Source organism: Pezoporus occidentalis, unplaced genomic scaffold (assembly GCF_034315485.1).
Source record: "Pezoporus occidentalis ecotype Australia unplaced genomic scaffold, CSIRO_AGI_Poc_V1 ctg158, whole genome shotgun sequence".
In the NCBI taxonomy this organism is placed as follows: Eukaryota; Metazoa; Chordata; class Aves; order Psittaciformes; family Psittacidae; genus Pezoporus; species Pezoporus occidentalis.
In genome coordinates, this window is record NW_026913404.1 from 2,281,207 (window position 1) to 2,297,917 (window position 16,711).

The 16,711-nt window shown below is 47.1% G+C and overlaps 1 protein-coding gene across 1 annotated transcript in view; it reads left to right on the forward strand.

The window, feature by feature from the left end:
• LOC134160195 (syntaxin-binding protein 4-like) overlaps positions 1 to 16,503 on the forward strand; it is a 42,833-nt gene extending 26,330 nt beyond the window's left edge. Inside the window, exons 8-22 of the mRNA XM_062611967.1 lie at positions 1,034 to 1,175; positions 1,368 to 1,474; positions 2,181 to 2,334; positions 3,874 to 3,946; positions 6,373 to 6,470; positions 8,620 to 8,716; positions 9,794 to 9,921; positions 10,476 to 10,568; positions 11,130 to 11,195; positions 11,284 to 11,472; positions 11,765 to 11,881; positions 13,070 to 13,119; positions 13,981 to 14,111; positions 15,449 to 15,506; positions 16,272 to 16,503. Coding sequence (XP_062467951.1) covers positions 1,034 to 1,175; positions 1,368 to 1,474; positions 2,181 to 2,334; positions 3,874 to 3,946; positions 6,373 to 6,470; positions 8,620 to 8,716; positions 9,794 to 9,921; positions 10,476 to 10,568; positions 11,130 to 11,195; positions 11,284 to 11,472; positions 11,765 to 11,881; positions 13,070 to 13,119; positions 13,981 to 14,111; positions 15,449 to 15,506; positions 16,272 to 16,377 — 1,609 coding nt within the window. The 3' untranslated portion in view covers positions 16,378 to 16,503. The remainder of the gene's footprint in view (positions 1 to 1,033; positions 1,176 to 1,367; positions 1,475 to 2,180; positions 2,335 to 3,873; positions 3,947 to 6,372; positions 6,471 to 8,619; positions 8,717 to 9,793; positions 9,922 to 10,475; positions 10,569 to 11,129; positions 11,196 to 11,283; positions 11,473 to 11,764; positions 11,882 to 13,069; positions 13,120 to 13,980; positions 14,112 to 15,448; positions 15,507 to 16,271) is intronic.
• The last annotated feature ends 208 nt before the right edge of the window (positions 16,504 to 16,711 follow it).

The following is a 16,711-nucleotide window of genomic DNA, read 5'->3' on the forward strand; positions in this document are numbered from 1 at the left end:
GGGTGTCTGACTACTGGGGATGGCATTGATGCGAGCACGGGGCAGTGATGCACTGGGAGGCATGGGATGCACATCAGTAGCTATCGTTGTGTCCCAAGTTATCAGACAACACAGGGAGGAGCAGAGACTGCAGCCTGTTTGGTGAGTGCCTGCTATGGAAATAAACTGAGAGAGAGAAAAGCCAGCTGCCCCCAGCCTATGAGGAGGAAAAGGCTTGCTGATCCCACCAAATCCTTCCCCAAAACCTCTCTGTTGCAATGCAGTCCATCAGTGCATGTCTAGTCTGTGAAATCTCTGCTCCCACAAACACTCACTGCAATCCCTAAACCTCCCTCCTGGCACGGAGCTGCCTGCTGTAGCCTGCTCTTGGTGGCTGGTTGGGTCCTGTCTAGCAGGCAGCTCTTGGAGGGTAGGATTCAACATTGGTGCTCCATCTGCAGCACATCTTTGACGGGGCAAGTAATCTCTACCACTGCCAACAAAGTCAATCACAGGAGGTGGGTATTTGCTATAAAGATGCTTAAGGTCTCATTTCTTAAAGCATCTTGTGAGATTTTGAGTCCAAACCTCAGGTAAGCCATAGCTTTGTATCCTGAGCTTCAATTTAACCTTTGCTAAGGGCTGGTTAATAGCTGGCCCATCTGCAAATTGGCATCTGGTGATTTATCTGGATTCAGACAATAACCACATTGATCCTTTGTGTCCCTTTGCCTATATAAGCTCAGGCTGCCAAATATATTCCTGTTAAAACTTTAGTTTCTTCTCTCTTTATTTGCTAAATGCAAACAAGTATTTCCCAGCATTTGGGATTATGTGAGCCAGTCATCTTCATAAAGATGCACAATGTCTGCTGAGAAATGGGAGTCCTCACCTCCTCTTTCCATGGTTGGTTGGAAGAAATGATGCAGAGGTAGGAAAAGTTGGGAGAAGTTAGAAGGCTCATGCATGGAAAGAATCGCAGGCAGTTTGCTCAGTGACATGGGGAAATAAACCAGATCACCTGGAATCACCTGCTAACGTCTTTCCCTTGCAGCTACTCCACTGAATCAGGAATCCAGAGCATTTCTATAGCAAACTCCTCGGGCTTAGGGCTGACAATCAGTGGTGGATCCAACAGGCCTGATGGCCCCATGGTTTATGTTCAAGAGCTTCTGCCAGATGGTGACTGTTACAAGGTAAGGCAGCGTGGAGACCCTCGGTGACTTTGCAAACAGGGGCCTCTCCTAGAGGCTGTAGCTGTCCTGAAGCAGCTTTTCTAAGAATAGACGAATAACGTGTTGCACGGACTAATGATGATTTGTGTTGCAGGAGAAGGCTTTGGGCAGAGAGACATTCCTTCCCAATGCTGTGACTTTCTCTTTGTTTAGGATGGTCGTCTCCGACCTGGTGACCAACTGATAGCTATCAATAAAGATTCTTTGGTGGGCAGCACATATGAAGAGGCCAGAAAAACAATTGCAAAAGCCAAATTAAGGTGAGCATATTTCCTGTCATCATCATGTTGCTGTTGAGTCTTGGGCAGAAACTCTTCACTTTATACCAGTGTTTGGCTTTAAGAAGCATGAGGCTTGTTAGCCTTAATTGATGCTTCAACCTTTCACAAGGGCCTGTAGGAACAGGACAAGGGGGAATGGCTTTAACCTGCCAGAGAGGAGATTGAGATGAGCCCTTAGGCAGAAATTCTTCCCTGTGAGGGTGCTGAGGTGCTGGCACAGGGTGCCCAGAGAAGCTGTGGCTGCCCCATCCCTGGCAGTGTTCAAGGCCAGGTTGGATGGGGCTTGGAGCAACCTGGTCTAGTGGAAGGTGTCCCTGCCTGTGGCAGGGGGTTGGAACTGGATGAGCTTTAAGGTCCTCTTCAACCCAAACCTGTCTGGGATTCCGTGGTCCTGACAGGTGGTCATATGAGGAAATCTTGAGTGCATGGATCATCCTGAAGTGTAATCCAGACCTTCCCAATGTTCTCATCCTCATGAATATCCCCTATCACTGCCCAGCAGAGTTCTGCAACGGAACTGAAGTTCAAATAAGCAGCAAGGTGAGTGAAGATCCAGCTACACTGGTGCAGGCTACACAGGCTTAAATGAGATTATCTTGGAGAAAGAACCACAGGCATGGAAGTTCTACAGACTTGTGCTTTGTATTTTCCTGTTGTTAAAATGTTCTGTACTTGTTTGTTTAAGACATGAAGGAAGCACAGAAGTGGCCTTTATTCCTGGAAGGGGACGGTTACATCCTGGACTGTCAGTTCATAACAACATCCCATTGCCACCTCCAAAGGCTGTGGGAAATGGTCTGAGTTCCTGCAGGCTGAAGGTCCATGTGAGGTCCCCAGAGGTAGGTTGATGTTCATCTTTAAGACTTATCTTACAGACATCAGTCTGTGATCTTTCTTTGATCAGGAAACTCTTCTTTAGGGACTCCATGGCAGTCCTTCTGGATGGTGGGAAGTCTGTAATGCTGATGTATGTAGCCCTGGTTTACAGCCAGGTATTTTAAATCTGAAATATTGTTTCTTCTGTCTTGGATTTGAGACATCTGTGGAGGTAATGAAAGGAGTTTCATCTCCAGAGCCTGCATTCAGACCTGCTTCAGAAGTCTCAGGTTTTAAAAACACAAACCCCTTCTGTGGATAGGAACCTGCATCTCATTCAACACCAGTCATAGAGCTGGAAGGGATCTCCAGAGTCGGTTTGATCTAGTCTCCTACGCAAAGGCAGGAACAACTTCCTACCCAAAGGCAGGAAACACTCTTTATTCTCCTCTGATGAGGATGAATCCGCAGCATTCATCATAAGCAGCCCAGTTCTGTTCTTCACTAGTCTAATGATAAACTAGGCTAATTCTTCCCATGAAGCCTTGCTCTGTATTTGTGTTTGCAGAGCCAAGTACTCAAGCTGTGCAAGGTGAGACAGTTTAACCACACAACCCTCATGATAATTCAGGTCTGTGGCTGGATTCTACGCATTTATCACCCCTCTCCTGGACAGGTGCTATTCCAGGTGTCTCTTCTGCCCTCTTTCACATAAGCTTCCGTTAGCAAAAGCCATCAGGGTGTTCCTTCTATACAAGCATCATTCATAAACCATCTTTCTTTCCAGACCCCATGGAGGCACAGACTGGCAGGAATGTCATACACATACTGCCTTTGGGCAGAACAGGCTGGAGACATGCTCATGAAAGTCAGCTTTAGGCCCCATATGTGTAGCTGGGTGATGCAGTTAGATCCTTCACTGGCAGAAGGCTGCGCTTGTGTAAAGTTCTGCACCTGTATGAAATTACACTGCCAGCTGGAATTCAATTGCTCTTCTCCTCCTTTTGCTGCTGAAAGATGGAACTTTTAATGAGGTCTGGGCTTCCACACTAGGGAAAGTGTGCTCCAGCACTCGTGCTATCTGCCTGTATGTCCTCAGCACTCATCCTGTGCTCCTCTCAGCATCTAAGATCCCAGCTGTGGAAGCTCTGTCTCAGTGGTGCTCAGCGTATCCTACCCTCTGACTATTTTTCCAGCCATGACCTGGCACTTAAGAAAGGCTCTGCACTGGGCTTGGCTTCCTGCCATGTTCACTGTGATAACTCTGTGTTTTGGGGTGAATGATAAACTGGCTGCGGTCAGACTCAGGACCTCACTGGTCGGTTGGATGCAGAGCTTTAGGGAGAACCTCTATGGAAAAACTACACAAGGTTAAATGCACCCTCAGCTGTCAGTCACAGTTCCAGTTTGGCCCATCTAAACAAGAGATCTATATGTGCAGCCTTTGCTCTTTATAGGACAGATGGGTTACTCTCTCTTGAACACGTCTATCTTCTGCTTTTTATTTATCCCAGCAGATTCTGCTTAGCAACTGTTTGTGCTGTTTTCTCTTGTTTTTCTAGAACAGACATGAAAATCATTTTCCTGTGCCTTCTTTGTCACCGGACATTTGCCCACCAGAGCTTACTGTGTCAGGTAAGAGCCCTGCTAAACTGTTTCCTTTGTGTAGGTGACAAGCACAGCCTTGGCTCCTCAGCGTTGAGGAGGATGGAATTAATTCTGATCAGTGTTTATTCTGCTGTAGTGGAATCTAAAGGGGTGATAATGACCCTCAGCCTCCTGGGAGAGAGGAAAGACAGCAGCTTGGCTTTCTTAACAGGTAGTAATTGTGTTAATGTTTGTCCATAGTAGCAAAATTCTTTACTAAGGCCTAAGAGGTCTCAGGTATTCGTAGGAAACAACTTCTCCCATTCCTAGCCTGTGGTTCAGTTGCAGCAGTGTCTGTACATGAGATTAGCAGGAGAGACAGGGAGCAGACAGTGCTGGCTTGGGTGTACATCAGTGCTCTGCTCCCAGGGATGCCTTTCTCAACTTGGGCAAGCTCAGCAGGCTTCATGCTTCCATGCTGCTCACTGCAAAGACCCTGGGACTCCCCTTGCTCTGTCCTCCCTGCCCTGAGCACCCTGCAGCCTTGATTTCAAGTAGGCTCTTAGGTGGCCACCACTGACAGCCAGAGGTCCCAGTGATGGGGAGTAAACCCCGGGTCATGTAGAGAATCCAGCAAATAGCAGTGACCTAATCGCTTCCTGACTTAGCCAGGGGATTTTATTACACACAGATTTTTCATGTGAGATGCCGAGGAGGCTTTGTGTCAGTGTCGTCATTCATGAAACCAGACAACTGGCTTTGAAAGAGCAGCAGCCAGGCCTGAAGCTTGGGCCAGTAACTGCCACTCTCTCTGTGCCTGATGGCTGCCCTGGATATCTCCATACTCAGAGCTGGCAGGAGAGCCACGTGGAGCTAATCCTGATTACTCATGCATCGAAGGGTAACAGCTCTGCCCTTGAACCTGGAGACTAAAGTATTGGTGGCCGCTCTAGCAAGCCCATTTATTACCTCTTGCTGCTTCCCAGCTGCTGGCGTTAGCAGGGCAGATGAATACCTGGATTAGAAGGATTACACTTGTGCAGCACCTCCCCTGCCTCTTGCTGCCTTCTCCTTATGCCTGGTCCCTGCCCTAATGGGCAGGAGGCTTCAGGGGAAGCAGTGTTCATTGGCAATCCAGGGCTTCCTGTGATGTTAACCAAATCCCAGGGAGGGGAAAGAAATTGCTCCCTCAGCACATCCCGTGCCACTGGCACGAGAAACAATTTTGTCACCAAGCAGGGCTGACAGCTAGGGTGTGAGTAGGGCTGCACCTTTCTGGAGTCTGGGAGCTCTGGAGCAGGTAATGCCTTCTGCAGCCCTTTTCCCAGGGAATGTCGCAGTTCCTTATAGACAACAGTTAATCATAATGGGAAAGGTGGGGCTCTCTTCAGAGAGGAAGGAGCACAAGTGGCAGGCCATGGCAGCAGGGCTTGTGCTCTGGACCATTCCAGCTGTGAAGGCAGTGCTGGTAATGATCTCAGGGCAGCTTTTCACCAGCAAAGCAGGTGCTGTTTCTGCCTCTTTCTCCCTCTGTGTCTGCCCCATAAAGCATGTGGTTCCTTCTACCCAAAACCACTTTCCTGCCCAACTGAGGGTGCAAGGCTTTCTGCAGTCTTAGGGAAGAAAAAGTCTTGCACCCTTGCAAAAGTCAGCCTTGCTTTAAATCCATTGACTCCCTTTTCCATGGATGTTGTGAAAGCCAAGGCTGCATTTTCCAATCTTTTATCATCCAATACCTAAAGGGGCTCCAAGAAACCTGGAGAGGGGCTTTGGACAAGGGCCTGTAGGGACAGGACAAGGGGGAATGGCTTTAACCTGACAGAGGGGAGGCTGAGATGAGCTCTTAGGCAGAAGCTCTTCCCTGTGAGGGTGCTGAGGCGCTGGCACAGGGTGCCCAGAGAAGCTGTGGCTGCCCCATCCCTGGCAGTGTTCAAGGCCAGGTTGGACGGGGCTTGGAGCAACCTGGCTGGTGGAAGGTGTCCCTGCCTGTGGCAGGGGGTTGGAACTGGATGAGCTTTAAGGTCCCTTCCAACCCAAACCGTTCTATGATTCTGTAATTTTATACAATGTTCCGTTTCAGTTCTGTTTAATCAATCAAAGAAGGCAAAACCAGGCAGGTTGTTGGTTGTTGTTTTTTTTCTTTTCACAGATCACCAAAACTCCAGATTCCACAAAAATTTGTGATTGGACATTTCCAAAGTGCTGTTTTTGCACTCCTAGGTCCATGGATGGAATGTCCCATTTCAAACGCCGCAGAAGCCCAGTTTCAGCAAGGGTTTGCCCCAGTATCCAATCTTTTCAACAGTGCCCTAGCTCAGGCTTCCAGGACTGGATTTAGTAAATCCTGACCTTTGATTTTTGGCTTTCTGCACACACTTTATATTTCATGCGGCAAGAGTTCTCAGCTGTGCTTTGCAGGTACCTCTTTCCTCTACCCAACCACTCCTTCATGAACTTTATATTTGCTTTTTCAGCACCTGCTGCAGCATCTAATCACAAAGCAGGTTCAGCCACCAAACCAAAAGTAGCACTGGATCCTCATATCCGTCTCAAGGATGGGAAACTGGAGCTGGTAAGTGGAATGGGCCTCTCTCCCCAAAGTGAGATCTCCTCTCAACCCTCTCCCACGGTATGCTATGCAGAAGATAATCCACTGGCGTGATAAAATCCTTGCTTCCAGCTGCCAACACAACAAGCCGAAGGTGAATGGCCTCTTTGTATAGATATTGCGTGAAAGAACTGATCGAGACCTTTCAGCTTTGATTCTTGGACCAATGTCACACTCGGGCATGTGACGACCAGGCCAGGGGGTCATTATGTTGCTTATTTTTTGGAGAGACTAAAAAATGCAAACCCGAATAGATATAGTTGTAGAGCTCCAGCCCATCTGTTTGCACCGAGTAAAGCTATAGCATTGATCAGTCCTCTCACCTACACACACATCATCCTCCACCAAACTGCCTGCTCCAGCCTAATTCCCATTCACCTCTCCAGGATACCAACCAGGCTGTGCTGGGAACAGCAATAGTAATGTGGGGTGCAGAGCCAGTGTCCAGCCTCTGAGGGTAAAAAGGGAGAAGAGGGTGTATAAAAGCATCCCAGCTGTGTCTGAAGGGGAATTTAAGCACACTTTGTTTTCTCTTGGTGATTTCCCAATGCTCCAGGGAGCTCCAGAAGTCTCCTCCTGGCAGTTGCACCTCCCTTAGACGTAATGCATTTGACTCAGGGCTGTAGGTGTAGGCAGCTGCCCTCCAAGCTTGCTGCTGTCGCTACTGGGGTGACCTCGGGCAGCCCAGTGTGGGCAAGGGAAGGCTGAAATACAGAACATCTCACTGAGGATCCAACCAGAGCTGCTGCTCCTTTCATCATAGTATAGAAAATCCATCCCATGGGCACCATCAGAAGGCAGGGAGTGGAGCTGGCCATTGCTCACCGAGACCCCAGTGAAGGGCAGAGTGTCCCTGGGGGGGGGGGGAATCCATTCGCCCGCTCTGGTTTTGGGGTGCATTTTTGCCCCTCCAGGTACTGCTGGAATTTGAAGGGCCCTTGTGCAGGGCCCGGGGACTGTGAGGGGGACCCGATGTCACGAGCATCTGCTGCCACCCGACGGCAGCCGGAGCGCTCGCCCTTCCGCTGCTCTCGGGAGGGCAACTCACAACCAGGAGCTTCTCTTCTAAGCCCGCATAATTCTCCCAAAGCAGGATTTAGGACTGTGTTTTCGCAGCGACCTCTGCTCGTCACGGATATAAACGCAGCTCCTCTCTGGTGGGAGGAGTGGGCACTCTCGGCTTCCCCTTTTAAAAGCCAGTGTTACGAGTGGGCAGTGATGGCAGGGTCAAGACATGCACAGTGATGCACCGGCACAACCCGAGATGGTTGGCCAGGTGCCAACATCAGCAGCCCAAGTCCCAGCAGCCTGCAGCACCACCTCGCACAGGGGTGGTGGGCAGGGGGCAGTCCATGAACAGGGACAGGTCCCATGGGCTTGCTGATGATAGGAATATGCACAAGGATTCACCTCCAGCCCCTTCCGAACGGGACCGTGCTAGGCCATATGTGTACAGGAACTGTGTGTGCAGCCTGGGACAGGCAAGCGTTTAACTCTGGCTCTTTCCCAGAGTCTGCTGAGCTTGACTTTGTCTTTTTAAAGCTTTTGCTTGCTGCTGCCAGCAGAGTGGGGTTTGCGCAGGTTTATCTGCTTCTGTGTGGTGCCCTGGGGTTGAACAGATAATATCAGTAAAAGACAGAGCATCAGGCATAATGAGAGAGCAAAGGATGCAGTGGAGAAGCAAAATGTTTGAATGTCTCCTGTTGCCAGGGGAAATACTCCATGAATAGCTTTTATCTTCTCTGTCCCAAACAGAATTCCTGGGCAGTAAGAGAAAGAGCAGAGGCTGAGCTCTTGGCAGCTGAGCCTTGTTACAGCTCTACCAGCTTTTGATAAAGCTCCTGACAGTCTGTTATAGCTGCAAATTTGATTACAGTCTGTATAAAATGTTCTTAGAGGGATGTGAATGTATCCCTGTCTTTCAGGAACAGACATTTCTGTACACATGTAGGAAGAGAGAGGCTGGAAATCTAGCCCAAGCCTGCTCTTTGGGAGATGCTGCCTGAGAGCCACTTCCAGCAGAAACCCAGCACCAAGTGTCTTCCCAGCACTTCCTTCAAAGAGTTGCTTTTCCAATATTTTTCTTTTTAAAGGCTCCTTGTTTCTGCTCAAGGTTCTGCAGTACCTTGGTCTGCATGTAACTGAGGAGAAGAAGAGGCAGTTACGTCAAAGCTTGACCACAGACTCGCAGGGGACAGTGGCCTATGGAGGTGAGCAAACAGCTCTGTGTGTGACGGGCTTTTCATTTCTGCATAGCTTTTCTGGCTGCTAGGAAAGGACAGAAGTATCTGCTGAAGGGTGGCAGGTAAGAGCCCTGCCTACATATTGCTGTAGCCTCAAAACAGCTAAGAAAAGTCACTAATACAAAAGAAGGCATTTGGCAGAAGCATATGTAAAATCAGAATAAAAGAAAGCTGGGGTGAGAGCTCACCTTCCCTTCAACCCCAGCTTTCCTGGTGAGAGCTGGCCAGAAGACATGCAGAAGATAGAAGCCTGCTCTGGTTTCTGTGACCTGCTGGAGCTGATCTGGCCCACAGGGTCTTCTCCCTGGAAGTTTTTCCCCAGAACTTCAAAGCCATCAGCATTGTCCCCACCAGGCAGATCATCTTGGCTGGATGTTGTTGTGCTGAGTGAGCCATGGCACCTGGAATCACGCACCTCTCCCAAGAGCTAAGGGCTCTGTAGTTGGTGACGATCAAAATAAGGACAATTAGGGGTGTTTGGGAAATGTGCTGGCTGCTCATGTGGAAAGGCTACAGCCCCTGGTGCAGTCCAAGGGGTGAGGACTGGAGGGTCTGGGACCCAGTCCACCATGCAGCTCCTCATGCTGTAGTTCCCTCCCTGTCAGGAAGAAAAATGAACCTGGATTTTCAGACTTGACAATGTGACACGTTTTCTAAGTGCTGAAGACATTGAGATGGGGCTTTTTATGTTGTTTAAATAAGCAGCATGAGAAATGCCAGCAGGCAGGAGGGTGCCTTCTGTCAGACAATTGTGGTTTTGGCTTAAAATATTAGAACTCTGAGGACCACAGCCTAAAAACTCTGCTTTGAAAATATCTGGAGTTTGGGGGCTTCAAAAGATGAAGTCTTTTTCAATTGGGTAAGAAACAAGAGTCTGGTAAAGAACGTCAACAACTTAAGTTCGATGGGATGGGCCAAGAACCCACGAGTGTTAGAGAAGACTTTGGCAGTCAGTGGATATCCTCACAATCGGTGGCATTTTCTCCTACCACACTTCTAGCACTTTTCTCTTTCAGCCTGGTAAAAACTAGTTCTTTCTCGCAGATCTTCTCCAAGCACTCAGGGATCTGATGCAGGAGGAGCTGGGCATGTCTGGTCTGGATTCCAACTCCATGCTCTTCACGCAGCACGAAGTGGCCAGTTTGCTGGATACATCAGCTTTTCACTCTCCGGTCAGTCCAGCACTCTTCTATACTGAATCTGTGACTCTCCCCGGTGAAAGTCAGGAAAATCTGAGATGGGAAAAGCTAAATTACGATTTTCCCATAGTTCTAGAGCTATAAAGAGAAAGCAGAAGTATGCATTAATCCTGTTGAGTATAAGAAATGCTATAAAAGACCTCAAACTTTTCATTTTTATAAGGAAATGATGATATCTATGGGATGATATGAAGGAAGCAGCCTGGCAGGGATGCAGAAGGAAAATTAGCTATACTCAATCAATTCCAGCTAATTTCACCTGGTTCACAAAACAAAAGCTCACTGTAGCACAGCTATTCTGGCTGTGTCAGGGATCAGAGACTGAAATCCCGTGGGGTGCAAAAAAATCCCACACAGTTGAATTCTTTAATGTGCCTTTTGATCTGTTGCATAAAACTGCTGACTCCTTTTCAAAGTGATTCTGATTCATCCTTATTCCGGGTAAGGAAAGGAATATGCCTGCCATAAAGCCCCATGCCTTTAGTAAAGCATAAGCAGCATGTAATGTCTGTCCCTCTGCCTTGTAGACCTTTGACTCTCTCAGCTGTAATGGCAATGAGGAGCTGGAGCAGCTGCAGCTGGAAATGATGGATCTGCGGCAAGAAGTCCGAAGGCTAAAGGTGGAGCCTCTCCTCTGAGCAGATTTCTTGGCTGGTGCCTTCTGCTGTAGCTCACTGTAGTTTATGTGACGGTAATGGTGTAGCTCGACCCTCTTAAGAAGTCACCAGGTTGCATTTTGTGCATTCCTCATTACAAAGGAGAGTCACTCTCAGCTCTCCTTAACTGCCTCTTTCTTGCTCTTAACCTCAAACGAAAACTGATTTGTTCCTATCACTTGGAACAAAACTGATCTGCACTGAAAGTATGCTGTCACTTTTTTTAGCATTGAGTAAATGTGTTTAAAACTACACAAACATCTCACAAATAGCTCAAGTCCTTGAATAACAGAAGCACATCCTCTAATCCTGACCCAGCTGCAGGTTGCTGGCATGGATGTTAAGCACCATGGCTGTGTCCAGGTGGATCTCTGCAGGGATGTCGCAGCCCATAAAGCATTGTGCTGAGGAGAGTGCACATGACTGCTGCTGTAAAATATTAGTATAGGGGCCTCAAGGCCAGGGCATCATTTGGGAAAGTCCTATTGCTTGTTGTTTCTAATGCAGTGAAAATATTTTCTGTAGTCTCTCCTGAAAGAGATGGAGAACAGCAAGAAGTTGATGGAAGATGAGCTTCAGAGACTGAACCAGGTTAGTGAAGAGGTTGATGGGGGCCTTAGGGTGGTTTTGGTGATTGGCAGCACGTGGTGCATTCATGACGACTTCTCACTGCTTCCAGAAAGCACTGGGGTTCCTCTCTGAGAACCGGACGCTGCACAGCAAGCTGCAGATGGCAGAGGTCGTGCAGAGACAGGCTCAGAGTGCAGAGCAGGACTATGAGGAAGTGATCCACTTGCTGGAAGCTGAAATTGCAGAACTGAAGATGCAGTTGGCAGGGAAGAAAGCGAAACACATCTCTGAAATAGAGGTAATGCAACCCTGCAACCTGGGAAAAGCCCCACAACCCTCCTGGATCCTTCTTGCATACGTTCTCCTCCTATATATAAAGGAGAAAAGGAACATTTCACACACACCATTTGCTGTGTATGACCACAAGGCCAACATGGTCTCTAGCTCTGTGTTACAATCTGTATCATTTCCACTGTCCGTTCCAAAAGAATAGCACTTTTCTTGTCTGTAGCAAATGACATACATGGGTGTTTCCAAAAGCCAAGGCTGAAGTGTCATCACCACCTTTCTCTTCTCCCTCCTGGTCACAGGAGGACATCCTGGAGCTGAAAAGACAGTTGTCCCTGGCTGACGGCCAGTTACGAAAATCAGAAGTCTCACGGAAGCGCCTGGAGATCTGCAATAGGAAACTGCTCCTGTTTGTGCAGGTGAAGTGCTGAACCAGTGCTGGTGGCATCACTGTGGCCTCTTACCTTAGGGGTGACTTTGCAAGTCCAAATAGCTTCCTGCTCCATAAGCAAGAGATAGTTATTTATTTTGTCTATCCCATCCTAAAAAGGCACTGTCTGTTGGTTAGGAGAATTTAGGAAATGAACTCGTATATCTTCATATATCCAAGATCGGTGTACATGCCGTGGTGCAGGTTTTGCCTAGTGGCTCTGCTATCCCCAGCTAACCCCATCCCACCACGATGCTCCACCTGAGGCTGTCAAAATCATGTCCTTTAACCTTCCCTTTGTGTAACTGATGGCTGCTTCTCTACACAACAAATGTGAACTTGCAAAGTGGGTTTGTTCTTCCAGTGTTTTTTTCCCTCCAGATTTCCTGCAAAATCTCACACGTAATTGCTTTAGTCTTTTAATTGACTCTTCTTCCACTTCACTACCTGTATTGGGAATACAAGCTTGTATAATTAGTAAGCTGGCCAGCATGGGAAGCACTAGTATTCAGTATATTTGCTACATCTACTAGTAGGCTGTCCCAAGAGCTTTTGAAATCAATAGGAAACAGTGGAGCAAAAGGAAGTGTAGATGCTGTGTCCTGTGCTTCAGATAAGGAAGAATTAAGATGCCTCTAGACTGCAGCACTATGTGCTGGTGCCCATGCGGTTTGGGGCTTGACTTTGGAAATGGACTTGACTTGGCCCCAGGGTCAAGCAGCAACCACTGAAACAAGATGTCTTCCTTTCCTATACATCTCTCAGCAGTGTTTTAAAGCTCACCAACCATGCATGGTAATGAGAGCTCACATGTGCAGGTACAGTCCAGAACCCAGGGACTGCTGGTAATGATGCTGAAGGCTCGCTGAAACACAGCCCACAAAATTGTTCTTTGGAAGAGTATTTCTATATTGCATTTAATATATGTCAGTGTTGGTATTAAAATACATAATTCAGATGTGTCTGTATATTTGCATAGGCTGTGAATGTTGCCTGAATTGCAAAAGGCCTTGAGGTGTTTGCTCCAAGGGCAATGAATAAGCAGAAGCTGATTACTTTCATATTCAATCAGATCACCAGGAAAAGCCCATGGGGTTTGTTCTCAAGAATTATTCATTCCTACAAGTTTGAAACCTTTTTTTCTGTTTTTTTTTTTTTTGTTGTTGTTGCATGGCAGAACGTTCACAAGGTCCTGAGCGCAGCCCGTCATTTACCAGATGAGAAAAGGTAAGAGATGGCCTCTGGGAATCATGAACAGCAATGTGAAATATCCTTTTATGACCTTTCTCAGGGGAAGGTGATTCACATGTAACCTACCCAGAATTTCTAAACATACTGTCACTTTGGAAGTGAAACCCTGGCAGAAAGATGATCTGGAGGCTGCTGCTGGATTGGCACTTGGTGGGGGCTGGCCTCTGCTCAGGCATTTTTGGGAAGCGAATAGATGAAACACTCCTCTGGTTAAGTTGCCCTTGTTAGCAGAGGCCTTAAGCAGATTGCCTTAAAGAAGCTGAATTTTAACCCATCTGCTTTTCCTAATATAAGCCAGGTTTTGGCTTCAGGACCATGTTAATTTTTATTAACAGTTACAGTACCTGACAGAATGTAGACAAACGGCTAGCGTGATTCTCATCTGCAGGCATGGTTGCAGGAAAGAAGTTCAGATAGGTACAACCCAAACCTATCACTTGGAACAAAATGTATTACAACTCTTGGATGTGTGGGTATCTGGATAAACCATTGGAAGGTCACTGCCCATTGATAATGACCTGAGCCTTTGAAAAAAAAGTCAGTTTCAAGAATGATGGGAAACCATTTTTACATTTCCAAGATGGTTACTTCTAATACAGTGAAGGAAAAATGGTTTTGAGACACGCTAAAAAAACTTTGATACCCGGCTGTAACACAATGATGTTTAGGTGTAAGTATGTATAAAAGAGAGTCTCTTGTGCTATTGAGTGATCGAGGTGCAATCATCTCCCCTGAATACACAGAGTTTACATAGAATATCCTTCATGGGAGGCTGGTTAGGATGTTCAATGACCAATTTATGATAGATGTATTGATGGCACTTTCCATATTTATAAGAATCAACAGTGAAACAGAAGAGGATAAAACAGACGCAGTTTCAGATACATCTCTTCCATCTTCAGATCTTGTTGACCTTTTGCTATCAGAAGCTAAAGAACTGCTAGCGCCAATCCTCTCCAGCAAGGATGGTAAGCACTGAATTAACTGGAAAAGCTGAATCCAAACAAATATCTAGGATATCTCTTCGGGTTATTTACAGTTTCCACCACTGTCTATATCCATATTTTTTTTTGCCATACCAGTTAAGCCATCCTTGTACCTGATGCTCTCCTCCTAACTGAGATGTAATTGCCCTCCCTGTATCCATGTGACTCATCCTTGAATCCAAAATGCAGACTCGCAACCTAAGGAGGCAAAGGGTGTGATCTGTGCCCAGGGCCAGAGGAAAGGCATTTATCCAGGGGAAAAACTGAACAGGCAGGAGGATGGTTTCACCGAACCATAGAAACGCTGTTTGAAAGAAACTACTGGAGATCATGAGTCAAATCTTCTGCTCTAGGTAGGACCATCACACTAGACCAGGTCTGTGGCAGGTGTGAAAGCTGTGCTTTCAGCTCTAGTGCTGGAGATCCACAGCCTTTCTGGATAATGCATTCCCCATGCTGCGTTATGTTCTTGTGAAGATTTTCCCAGCATCTGGTCTGAAACCCCCCAGGTGCAGTAAGTGGCCACTTCCTCAGTTATATTGTCTCCCACTGCCAAGGAGAGCTTGGCTCCAACATCCTTCTAACTGCCCTTGGGTAGGTGTGAGATTATCTCTCAGCCTCCTCTCTGCCAGGCTAAACAAGCCCAGCTCTCAGCTCCCGCCAAGCCTCTCCTTTCAGGTTATGAGCCCTGGGGCTCCCTTTGCTGGACCACGTCCAGTTTCTCAAGAGCTTTGTACCAGGGATCCAAACCTTTGTTACACCATCCAGGTATGACTACAGCAATGCTGAGCAGATGAGAACAGTAATCTCCCTGCTTCCCTGGCGTACAGTCAGCCTCGACTCCCTTCCTTTTATATGTCTGTGGATGAGAAAAAATCAGAGAAAAGGCATCTAGCTCCAAGGGAGCCAGAATTAACTTTCCCAGTCCGGGTCTCTGAGCTCAGTCCATGAGCTATAAAAATTTATTGGCAGCAGTTATTTGATCCCACTTGCCTCCTTTCATGCAAAACAAGAGTTTCTGTTCTCCTCCATGTCATGACCAGGTGAGTGTGCAGCCCCAAATAGGTGCCCAGTCTTTACTCTTTGATGCTATTCACCAACTGAACATGGCCATGGGCCAGCGTTGTCTTTGTTTCAAAGCACAAACAGAAGGAAAATAATTGTAGGCTTTAAGGAGCACCTCTGATATATGAGTGTGTCAGCATTTTCTGAGTTCCTGCATCATTTAAATGTGCATTATCATCATGCAGCAGTCCTACTTAAATTGGGCATGTTTTCTAACCCTACACTTATACTTGGCTGTGTGCTTCCATCTGCAGCTTCACCATGTGACAGGGACCAGTGCCTGCCTGCTGAAGGAATCCCAAATTACCAGGAGTAGGTGTCAAAACTGCTGGTCTGTAATACGCATACTAAAAATGCCTGTTTGTTTGGTCGGGGTATTTTAATCAACTTTTTTGCTTGACAACTTTTAAGCAGATAATCAGGTAGAGGCCTCCAGATGGCTGTGTCACAGAAATACATCCCTTCCTAGACAGCAAGAGACTTCCTGCCCTCCACAGTAAAGTACAGTGTGAATTCCTGGATCTCTTTTGCTTTCTAAACTGTTATTTTTCCTTCACGCCAGACTGGAATTTACAGGTCTATGGCTTGTCTGGCTGGCATTTTTATAGACCACTGTGTGTCCTGAGTAAGGGAAAAAGCATCACTCAATGTTAATCTTTGGGGTATCAACAGAAGACCCAGCCAAGGAGAGCAGGGCAACATGGCTTTGTTTGCACCTTCAGTGTCTTAAGAATTTCCCTAAAACCTCTTAAATGGCTTATGTTAACAAAGCCATGTCCTAAAGATATCTGTTGAAAAGGCATTTTGAGATCTAAATGTCTACATCCACTGTCTTAGCTGATCACCTTAACTCAACCTGAACATCTGCCAGCACAGCTTTTAGTTAGGCACACGGTAGACATTTGCAAACCATGGTTATGAAAAGCATCTTCAGACAAAGAGATGTCCAGCACAATCCACTTAGCCATGCAAGATCCATGGACTCCTCCTCTTTCCTAAATGACCAGTGTTGTCTTCATGTTATCTTCTGTGTCCTTCTCCCCAAACTATGTAAAACATTTCACTCCTCATTTACAGCCCCCTTCATCAGAAGACCACGTGGCCCCCTCCTGCAAGCCAGCCCAAGAGTGACCAACCACAGCCACCAAGTCCAATCAGCGAACTGCCTGAGAAGCCCACCTAAACCTCCCGTGGCTTGCTCCAGACCACCACTGTCTATAGCACAACTGCTGCTGTGCTGGGAGATGGGAAGGACATATCACAGGTGCTTCAGCTTCCAGGCAAACCAGACTGAGAAATGAGCTTTCAAACACAAGACTAACTCTTCCTAACTACCCAAGCCTTTGTCAGCAACCTCCCCTGCGCGTCTACCTCTGAGTTATCATACAAGGCTATTTGATCATGGTTTTGCAGCTTTATAGGAAAAATACTCTCAAGAGGCTACAAGGGCCTGAATTTCACCTGCAGCCTTTTAGAGCTTGTATTCTGGGCAGTAAAAGAAGCATGAACATACTCAA